Below are 11,864 nucleotides of genomic sequence, written 5' to 3'. Positions count from 1 at the left end.
TCTCAGCAACCATATGTCCGATTGAGACAAAACTTTCAGGGTAGGAGTGACACCCATGCAGAATGTTTTTGTGATAATTGTGATGTCATAGGTCACGTGGTATGGCAACCATCTTGGATTAAAAACAAATAATTAAAAATATATTTCTCAGAAACCGCTGAATGGAAAAATTTGAAACTTGGCACATTGTCAAGTACTCCCAATGGGGAACAAAAACATGATAATAATGACAAAGGTCAAGTGGTATACCAGCCAAAAATGTTTTAATCGAATTCCTTATCCTAAAAATCAGAAATTGCATGCACATGATTTATGACCCATTTGTATTGAAATATTAAATTTATAACATCATAGGTCACATGGTTTGGCAACCATATTAGATTAAAGGAAAATATTAAATAATTATATCTCTGAAACCGCTCACCCTATGAGGTGAAATTTTACAAATATCATCTAACAGCACTGTTGCATATAGTTTTAAAATGACGTCGTAGGTCACGTGGTTTGGCAGCCATCTTGGATAGAAAAACGAACCTTATCCGTTCAACACGAAACTTCACAAACGTGATCCCCTCCCCATACATATGCAGTGTACATTTTTTTAAGGTCATATGTCATGTGGTATGGCAGCCATATTAGCTTGAAAGCCGATATTAAAAAAAAAAATTCCTTCTCTGAAACCTGTCATGTCTGGTAAAAATGTGATACTTGAGAACAGCTGAAGGGATTTAAATCAAACTTTTTTATTTTTAGGACAGTGAACGATGGCATCTACCCGTTGTGGGATTATGCGGAGGCATATTGGCGACGCAGTCCCATTGTTCTAGTTTTAAGTGATTATTCCCCATTGGGAGATAGGGCCAAAAACGATACAAAGCAGGATATCTCAAAAAGTTGTGGACGGATGATTTTGATTAAATGTGATTCTGTATTGTGATTTTCTGGTCTACTCTATGATACAAAACGTAAACTGTTCACCTGGCGGAGGTTTGCTCTCTACTGAGTGCCGTTCAAGTTTTAATAATATGGTGGTGAGGTGTTTTTGATAACATGGCATGTACATTGTATTGAGGCGTTTTGAATTACATGGCATGCACGTGGTGGTGAAGTCAAGTATTTAATATACAGTATGCATATCTGTGCAGTGTCTGTCACGTCCCATCACATCAAACCTTTGTAAAATTGTCCCAAACTTCCAGTGTGCACCTACCCTCCAATTTGTATGTACAATGGGGTTCCTTTTTTTTAAAAAAAACAAAATTTGAATTTCTATGAGGAAACTTCGCTGCACTTTTAAATTACAAGGACATTTGAAGACCACAACCAAATCGCACAATTGCAGGACTCAAACATGGGGAAGCTGCTTCAGCTGACAGTGCTCACCTTTGGTGGCAGGGGTAAAAAGTAGCCTCTGTAATGTTTAAAGCTTTCTTTAAAGCTATGAACTGCAATGTAATTCAAACATGAAGGTTCAAGATGTGGTCACGTGGTAAGCCTCAATTGAGAGGTTGAGGATGGTGTCGTCATATAAGGGGAGGAGTCCCGAGGCAGTTCTTACCAGAACCGAACCAATGGACCTGATGAAGGGTGTATCTACTCACAAATAGTAATATTAAATCTGGTACATGGAATTTATTCATTCGTCAAAACAAGAGGTCGACTGTACGAGGCACAAAAAACGCTGCAGGTTAATCATAAAACTACGATTTATTTCACATTTTTTTCAGAAAATAAATGTTCAACTTTAACATCATTAAAAGCAAATAATGTAACAACAAACTTTTAAAGAGCTTGAGGAATTTGGATTGGATTTAAGCTTCAAATGTACCAAATGTAAACAAGCAAGCCACTTGGCAATTATTGGCTGCCTTAAATCATACAACGATCGATTTATATATTTCTTTAAAGACTCAACGAAAGGAGGTCATGGAATCTAGGACTTCAGTTATCATTGGAACAACCAACAACCATGAAAAATTCAGGTAACATGAAAGTGTGATCTGTACACTACATGGATGCAACAGTTCAAATCAACTCCACCCGTGTACCTTAAAATGCATCGAAGATTGCACTGGACATACACCGGTAATGCTACTTCATCTTCAGTTAAATGTTTTAAACACAGGATATTTTAAAAGCCACAGTCCACTTGACTACCTAGTCCTAGTGTACTACACACCATGTATGCAAATGGTGTATGTTCTTGTTAGATCGACAACAATATGAAGGTGTGGAGGTAAATTGGACAAACCTTGGCATGAACAATTCAACATGTAAACCCCAAAGGTTATTCTCAAGGAAAACTAGTGTTACCCAGCTGATCCTTACAATCAAGGGACCTAAACATTTATCCCACAACAGATATGACTGGAAATAAAAGACGTCGAGTCGCGTTCAGTAAAAGGCGACAAATTGGTGAAGTTACAAAACTTGAACATAACTTAAAAACCTTTTCGTTTTTCATGAGCAACGAACAACGAAAAAGGATATCTTGGCAGTGAGATAGCTAAACAATAATAATAATAATAATAACAATAACAATAGAAGATAAAAGGATATCAACCTAAACCAAATATGCCCCATGACAAGTTGTACATCCGTTTTACAAGAGTTCATCAATTTGATTCTATTGCAGGAATGAGTTTTTACTTCACTCTTTTCTAAATTTCCTTCCCTCCTTCATTTCAGGAAAGTTTTTCAGTCAAATCAAATCGTTCAATAATCCTCACAATGACAAAAATATCAGAACAATAATTGTTCCTTTTTAATCACAATTGTCTGGCTCCTTGATATTTGTGATTCTGCAAGTTTTTTTTCAAATGCAATTTCCTAAAGCCTCGTTTATGAAAGCTGAATAGCAAATACTCATTGCTAACTTTTCATCCGCAACATGTTCAAACCAGTAGTAGCAGCTCGACAAATGTAATGTTCAAAATAACGAGACCGAGGCGATGTTCAAATTGTCGAAGCCAATCGTGAAAGTCACAAAGATGCTAGTCCTGGAAACAACACTTCAAGTCACCAAGGTTCATGAGGTTTATAATCACTGTTCGGAGTCAAAGCACAGCTCCACGTAGCCTTTTTCACCAGTCAGCTGCCGTCCACAAAATGGGCAAACGGCATGAAAAGCCTGAGTGCCATGTGGCAGACCGGTCGTAGCCCAGAACCTTGCTGTTGGACCCGAACAGACGTGACCACAAGGCACAAAGGCGTGTGTCGGTGGGCCATCATCAACACAAAGCCCTGCCTCACAGCCCAGTGAGAGCGGCGAATAGTTCCCTTGGACCTGACAAGTTGGACAACGGTCCGTCGATCTATACTGACCATGGCAGACATCCGACTGGCCCGATTTAGCAACACTGTAGCCAATATCCGACGAACCACCTAACTGTAGCGTCCTCGCACAACATGTCCATTCTTGCCGTTTGACCGTTTGCACCTGTACCACATGACCACAGGTGAGGCAAGCCTCCAGGTGAGACGCACTGCCTGCAGAAGAGGTAGCGAGAGAAAGAGGTGGCGTATTGTGGCTCTTAAGGTATGGTAGGTAAGAGCCACTGAAACTCTCTCGAGCCGAGCGCCACAGTAACGTTGCACCGCAAAGGTCAATGAGGGAACCATCTTGGAGTTCATTGGTCTCATTTCGCACCTGTGAATAGAATGCGACCATCATTATTTATTGAGAAAATCTGGGCAACTGCTCAAACCTGTCCATTTCCAAATCTCTTTCACAAACCTAGTGTTCACAACTGGATCATTGTTACCGTGGATGGTGCGCGCAGTTTACTGACCAGGGCTTCAGGATGGCGCGAGCTGCGCATTTCACTGAGAGGGAACACCTGCCCACCCACAGAGACCTCACGCCACACAGCGCATTCACCAGAATTTGGCGCTTGCATTAGCAAGACACCATTTGTAGTGAGGGCATCCATTTCACCAGACGAGCCTTGCCACTTGGGTGCCTTCTCCTGGGATTGATATTTGTTTATGCACAGGTGTGTGTATGTGTGTGTATATGTGTGTTTTCACAATGAGATGAAAAAAGTAGAGGGAGGAGCAGATGGGAAGTCAGAGGGCTTTATAATGCACATTATAAAGGGATATTTTTATGCGCAGACATCCATCAGATGGAAAACAATCAGAATCCACCTGAACACTCAAAATTACACCTTTACAACTACAAGATAACTTGGCACAGTTTTACAATTTACCAGGTAACCAACATTTCGATTTAAACCACCCTGCAATTACTAATAACACTTGCATTAGAACGTGATCTCATTAAGCGGAAAAGGTCATGTCCCAAGGTGGAATATATATATATATATATATATGATTGTAAAGATCCTGCACTGACCAACATTTGTAAAACATGGATCTAATTAAGGCCTGTTTTTGTTGTAGTTTGTTGTAGTACCCGAGTCTGAGCAAGATAGGGGGTGATGGGGCGGGATTAGCTTAGGGTGCTATTGCAACGGCTTCAAAAGTGAAAAATTTCAGATTCGGTCTTTAATCTTAGAATGTTGAAGGGACACTTCAGGTTATAGTTGCGGTTATCTACATTACAAGCATTATCTGATGAAAACAGAGCTGTGATTAAGATTTTGTTGTTCCATACTCTATGGCATAGTGTTGGTGCTGCCAACGCAATTTCTTGGTGAAGGTTATATTGGGTGGGTTGCCATTGCCTTCCCAGCAGTAGTTTACGAACGACCCTGGGATATTTAACGCCCACCAACCAATGCCAGGAGACGGGACACCCAGTTTAACGTGCATCCGAGGGACGGCGCACACATTGATGAATCACCCTGCCTGTGCAACACCAGGATGACAGTTTATAGCTGGTTTGGGATTCGAACCCAGGCTAGACAGTGAGAGCTTGTATCTTCAGGCCATCCTGCAAAATGTTGCGATCGGGGAGAGATTAAAAGCACATTTCCCCACCCACTGCTTAGTCCACACGATTGAGCACGTCCAGTCATCCAAATAACCCAAACGTGTCTACTTCCACTCAATGAAGAAAATGTTTAAAATATATATATATATTTCCACTTTCCTACAAATCCATGTAAAACCCCAAGAGAAAGAAAGTGGATTAGTGGATCAAGGCCTTGCTCCATTCTTCTATGACTCTATGTCGTTCATCAACCCAATTCCCCCGCACGTGTGTGCTTACAGCTTGTAAAAATGGCAGATCATTGGTGTTGTGGGCAATGATGTCATGACCTTCACATTCAGTCTTCAAATTTGATCTCGTAGAAAGCACAAATTCACCAAAATAGAATGTATTTATATACGCAGGTAAATGAGCAATGCACACAAATCAAGCAAATCAACTCCAACCTGAAGCATCCCTTTAAACAATCTCTTCTAATCAAATGGCTAACTACAAACAAACCTCTTATGATATAAAAAAAATATATAGATGCAATTATTCTTCCTTTTCATAATCAAGAGCACAAAATGTCAACACGGTGATCATTTAAATCAAGAGCATAATTGTGCACAAAGTTTAAAACTACTGACTAACGTACTCCAGAATAAATAAATAAATACTTTTTCATCATTTCAATTTGAAACTATCATTTCTTAGTCGTCATGCTTTCCCACTGACGGTAGCAAAGAAATCAGCCTACAAATTCTGATTACTGCAACTCCTAAAGGCCTGAAGAGCAAGCAAATTATCAAAGGATTAAAATGATGCAAATGGCAGAATAGCTGCACTTCTATCTAGGGCCTATAGCAGCAAGCCCAAGACCAGACAACTAGAGAGCTAGGCACAGATGGCAGGACAGGGAGCCTCTCAATGTCCCACACAGCCCAACTTTGTCCAACCCATTGTAGTCTGATTCTGCTCAGCAAAGGCCTCAAACAGGAACTTATCGTCATGTCTAAAACATGTTAGCAAAGAACTGGAGAGAAATACGAGGACATAGGGCAAGCGAAAAGAGGGAGACGACCGATAGGAGAGAGCTCTCGCCTCCAAAACAAACACCAACGGAGTGGCTGCGGTCGCGGCTGTGGCCAGGTCGGTGGCCGAGTCGAGCGGGTGGCCGACAAGCCGAGTGTCGGGCCCCAGGATGCATTACCCGAAGTGGTAGCGAGAGGGACACGTCGTGCCGAGCCACAAACACTCATCCCTGCCCCTGCCCTGCAACATCATTCTTGCTGCTGCTGGAAATGGGGAGAAGAGCGCGGGCGGGGGAACAGAGAGGTTACTCTCCGATACGCCTCTCGCCCGCGAATGTCGGCGTTTACTCTGGGTGGTCCTTTTTGGGTAGGCCCATGACACCGTGCCAGAATGAAGACTTTACGCAGAACCAATAGTGCACCATTCCTGTTCCAAATCTTACACCGGATGGCTCTATCAACTCAGCACTACCAGAATCCTGGCAGAGTTCAGAGGCAGAGCCATTGAAAGACGATAAAGGGAGAAAAGAAAAGGTGATAAGCTTTAATAATAATAAATAAATAAAATCGGACTAATTAGCCCCACATAAATAATACTGGCTTTAATATGTGTTTATTCAAAACTTTTGGTTTTGCCTAACATTTGAAGGAAAACGTTTCCCCCTACCCAAAAACGAACTACTGCACGCTTCATTCTTTCCTTCCCACGTATCCACATCAGAATTTCCTCTCCTGCATCGACTGACTACCAGCACATCCAACCCTACACTCTCCCTCCTACGCTGCCACCAGCCTTCCTCCTCCCTCCTCAATACTGAATTTGCCATGAAAGAAAACATGTTTTTTAATACCCGAAGAAGCGTTTTTAAAGTGTTTTGAGATGATCTCAGATCATATCTTTTGCTTTTAACCGAGTACGAGTGAAAGAAAACAATTTGTTGTGAAAATCCCCATCACAGCACGACCCCCATGTTGTGCTCAGCGTGAGCAGACGAGCAATAACCATAGAGATTGGGTTTGGGAATGTTTCGACCTCCCCTTATGAGCACCTTGCTGTGCAGGAATCCCAGGTTCAAATCGCATAAACTCGTACAATGATGCTTTGTCCATTCAACACTGATATATGTCCTAATATTCTGGTCCTACATGGTGTGTGTGTGTGTGTGTGTGTGTGTGTGTGTGTGTGTGTGTGTGTGTGTGTGTGTGTGTGTGTGTGTGTGTGTGTGTGTGTGTTGTGTGTGTGTGTGTCAGCTCAACAACGAGCTTTAAATTACGGCAGATGAGAGATATCGTTTTTAGAAGGGTTTACTCCGTTATTTGGAGGTTACATACAACACTTTATTGGAGGGAAGATTGGAATGGATGAGAAAGAAGAATGTGAGGGTCATTCCAGCTCTCACTCACTTGTGCTGTTAAAACGGCAAATCTGCTCCTCTTGAGGCAGTCTAAAACAAGGCCTGCCACACAATTGGAATCTCAAGGAAACAAGTAGATTATCAAGGACTTTCAGTGTCCCACTGGGAAGCAGATTGATGGGCTCTCTATTTTATAGAAGTTCACATCTGGCCTTGTTCCTCCTGCCCTCTCCTACTACTCTGAACAAGCCCCCCCAGGTCATATGTGTTCTTCAACAACTCATCTGCCCACCCTCCCAAAGTACAGGCCGGTTGACCATCTGCATTCGTTTGCCCCCGTGTAATGCCAATTGCAGAATGGTCTCCCTGTGTCCGTTGTCTCGTCCTCCTCACTTCAGTCTGTCCAACGTGCTGCCCATCACTACTTCACGCACTCACCGATGTGCAACCACAATCCATTCTACACACTGAGTAATTCCCATTATGTTCCTCTCCAAGCCACTGCTACTAGTTTTTGTGTTATTCCTCCTTTTATATGTCGACCTCCTTTGGTATTTTATGAACCTGCTGTCATTTGTCGTTTAGCTCCTCCGTGAGCCTTATTTAGTAAAAAGAGGTTATCCCAATAAGTTGACATTTATAGTTTAGTCCAGTGACCAGTTCTGAGAACCATGGATGGCAGAGATGGTTAAACAACAATGCCATTCAGGTAAAACGTCTACCATCTTCTAATATCCTGGGAGACTCCATAAGCCTGCCTACCTTGCACCATTAAAAACCAAAAACCTGAGAAAAAAAAAAACTCAACGGAAACAACCATTTTCTGGCGTTCCACTCGTGTCAAATTTAATACCACCGATAATGATAGACCCAAAACCACATCGAACATTTGTTAGAAAGAGGTAGCTTGACAAATGTACTTAATCTCAGCACATTCCTTGGTCAAGACTAAAACTACAACACGTTCCCCCCCCAACCCGAACAAGCACTCACTCTTCCTGGTTTGTCATACATTGCACTTATCGGGAACCTCGAACAGTCCTTAAAATAAATACAACGAAAAATCAGTCTTGTTCGTGAAAGATAGTGTCAGTCTGCATTGGCGGACAGAGGTATGCCAACCGCTGTGGGAAACAAGAAGTTGATATTTTCAGAAGTGAACTCTTCATCGAATCAAAAGAGGGACTGTTCTTTTATTAAATACTTAATGCACATCAAAAAGAAAAATCTTCCCATTTCAGGAGAATCCAATACCTCTGCCTGTGTTCAGCCAAAACTAACATTTGATATCGCACAGACTGTCTCGTCAATTCCGGAATGGAAAAATAAGAATGTTAGCAAGTGAAACAAATTCTTCTTGCCAGTCCTTCACTTGTGACCTCTGACCCAAGACATCTCGATGAGAGGATAATCCACCGTTATTACCTTTCCTGATGCACAAGATACAAATTGATAACCTAATTATTTTCAATTTTCCATACGTTTCTCCGGCAACACAACATGCCAACGTGCAGCAATACAAACAAAAGGTATCATGGGACTTTCGAATCACGTGGAGCAGAATAGCTAGCTGCTGTGGCTATGGGCCTAGGGCTTAGAGCTTAGAGGTGGGCCCAGGATCTGTGCCACGTCAAACAAAAATGGACCATTCTGTCGTGTGTCCTTGGTTCTATTGCGACCGAACACAATCTTCTTCATTCTGAGGAACAGTCTTCCGAAGATGAGCATACCTGTTCCAGAAGTCTTGTTTAACAGTTTTTGTAAAATGTTAATTTTTTTTAATGTAATACATTTACACAACACGTCTCGAGTGCCTTCGCTGTGCTTTTGTACTGGGTATATGTGTTCTGTGCCAATTCTCATGGGCCTCCCAAGAGTCTGTTACTGCAATTTCTTAACCTTTTCCTGTTCGTTCCTTCCTTCACCTGCTCTGTTCCCTAATGTCGTTGCATTATCTTTTCTCTCTTGTTTTGATTGATTGATTTCTAACCGCATGATTTATAGGGGCCTTAAGCCTGTCCCGAGATTATTGAATTTCTGATGCCAGGGATCAGAGGCGGTCTGAGGCTTCATGGCATACGGCCAATGCCAACGCAAAGAGCCAAATGATACGTTTCTAACCGTCTCCAGTAACAGATACAGATAACGAGCGTAAAATTCACCAATCTGCATTGTGCAAATGATTGCAAAGGTAGTTTTGATCACCATCAGTTCATGTCTCAATCAGTGATTGTTGACCATTTCACTCAGATCTCAAAACAACATGGCTCTACAGACTCACCTAACCCATTCAAGGACTTCACTTTTTAATTTCCCCGATGTCTTCATCAAATCGTCCATCAGCTTCAATATACTGGAACACTTCGGACTCGCAGCCATAGTGGAATCTACATCGGAATAAGCAGATTGTGTCGCATTATATTTCAATGCCAGGCGCCGTTGTGTACTTTTGAGGTCTTCCCACCATCAAATCACTCGTCAAAAGGTGCAATTTTGACTCAGGTGAAAAATACCTGCTTAATACATTTTATTTCTTTTTCCTTTTGTTTTACTTGATCGATTTTCAGTGCTCTATGAAAATGTAATCATCGGTAGGGTTCCACTTGAAAGGGAAATTAGAGGTTGAATTTGATAAACTGAGAATCACTTCATCTGGTCATGATGGAATTTCTCACTTCACATCCTGGGTCATGCAAAAATGCACCATGAAGCAATAAATGAAACTTGACGAATTTCCCAGTAACTTGTGGGGAGGCAGCCATGTTGGCTTTGTAGGTCCTTGATTGGCTGGGGGAAAACATGACCAGTTTCATCATCGATTCATGGCCGCAAAGGCAGGAAGTGGCAGCCTCCACATCAAATCCTGAGAAATTCTTATTTGCATTTACTACTTAACATTTCATGATTAACCTTTACCGCTACCACCAAAGGTGGACGGAGGTTATGTTTCACCCGTTTGTTTGTCGGTTTGTCCGTGAGGAGAATATCTCAAAGTTATGGACGAATAAGGACGGTATTTAATGGACAAGTTGTGTTTGTGACAAGGGCGAATTGATTAGATTTTGTGAAGATCCGGATACTATAATTTTTTAAATTATTCTTCGCCATTGAGTGATATGGCCAAAAACTAGATATAGCTCAATATCTCAAAAAGTTTTGGATGTATTCGGACGAAACTTAGTGGACAGGTTGGGTGTGTGAGAAGGACAAATTGATTCAAGGAAATAAAACCTGTTTAATCAATGGTGAACGTCCACATGCAGATCCGGCCTATCAGAAGGCTACACATCGTAAACTGTTCAACCTGGCGGAGGTACGTGCTCTACCAAGTGTCATTCCAGTTGAACAGGTGTTTTAAATGCAAAGTCGAAAAAATTGATAATGATCGAATCCAACTTCGTTTTCAAAATTCAAGTTTAGTTTCCTTTTCAGTTTCCTGCCTGGTCTGGTCTAAATGTGATGCTAGTCCACACAATTACTCCAGATAATTTCGAATGAAACTCATTCTTTCGCTATAAATTGGACATTAATAAAGATGCAATTCAAGCAACCAAAGATTGCCCAAGTTTCTTACAAACGTTTATCCCATTTCATCTGTAGCTATCGTATCCATCCTCGACGTTGGTGCACTGAATCCGGTGGTGAGGCTGTTATGGGCAAGCACCTTGCTTTCTCTTCATGGAAACACAACACGACTGAGGACAAATTTAGGTCAACCTGTAAAGCTCACAGGTGACAAACATTAGACAAACAAGAAAATAATCTTGCGAATCTCTGGACTGAACTCTCCAATCAATCCTTTATATCAAAGTCCTGGTGGTGCCATGTCAAGTCCATCTCTGGTGTATGTTCAAGCTCCATCGCCTCCGTCAACCAAAACAGCATCACCTTAGAACTCTGCTCGAGAGACAACAGAATGTCTCAAATGGGTATTCACCTCCAAATGTCATGTTGCCAACCCATCCTGCTACATCCCTACCTTACCCACTGAAACCCACTGCTTACTGGACTTGTGTCCTCACCTATGAAGGTAAAGAAAGTTCTGTCCAGCCTCAACCCCAATGGCATCAGTGCCCATGTTGTCAAGTCCTGCTCTACTGCTTTTGATTCCTGCTCTACCTGTGCTCTTCAGGCTGTACAACTAGTCCTTACCCTCCCCATCCCCCCCACCCCATGCCAGAAAGTCAGCAAATGGCACTCCCATCCAAAAGTAAGGTGCAAAAACAGAGAAACTCGACTACAACAAGTAAATGTACTTCCAATTACAAGCAAAGTAATGGAATGCATCATTGTTGCTCCTCCCTCAGCAATGGTTGTACTCCCTACTCCGGCATTCGACATAGTCTGGAATGATGTTCTGCTTGCCAAGCTCACTACCATTGGCATACAAGTCTGCAATAAATACCGGTTTGATAAATGGAACATGGCTGGGCATCCTCATCTTTCCATGAAAAATCAGAACTACTCAGCCTACAAGGAAGGCCTTTGTCCATAGGTCAATGGAGTACTGCTCTCCCCTATGGGATAGCACCCCAGCATTACATCTGTCTCCAGAAATCTGTGGAATCTAAGGTTCTCAACATTATCAATTTGTGTGAT

The 11,864-nt window shown here is 41.9% G+C and overlaps 1 protein-coding gene across 9 annotated transcripts in view; it reads right to left on the bottom strand.

Moving 5' to 3' along the window:
• Positions 1-1,688: 1,688 nt before the first annotated feature.
• LOC137436658 (E3 ubiquitin-protein ligase pellino homolog 1) overlaps positions 1,689-11,864 on the bottom strand; it is a 30,732-nt gene continuing 20,556 nt past the window's right edge. For all 9 annotated transcript variants that reach the window (XM_068130645.2, XM_068130644.2, XM_068130646.2 and 6 more), the window contains 2 exons: positions 3,792-3,968; positions 1,689-3,649 (listed from right to left, as the gene is read on the bottom strand). In XM_068130645.2, coding sequence (XP_067986746.1) covers positions 3,044-3,649; positions 3,792-3,968 — 783 coding nt within the window. In that variant the 3' untranslated portion in view covers positions 1,689-3,043. The remainder of the gene's footprint in view (positions 3,650-3,791; positions 3,969-11,864) is intronic.

The sequence above is a fragment of the Myxine glutinosa genome, chromosome 11 (assembly GCF_964187855.1).
Source record: "Myxine glutinosa chromosome 11, kmMyxGlut1.1, whole genome shotgun sequence".
NCBI lineage: Eukaryota > Metazoa > Chordata > Myxini > Myxiniformes > Myxinidae > Myxine > Myxine glutinosa.
This window is presented reverse-complemented; position numbering and strand designations above follow the sequence as displayed.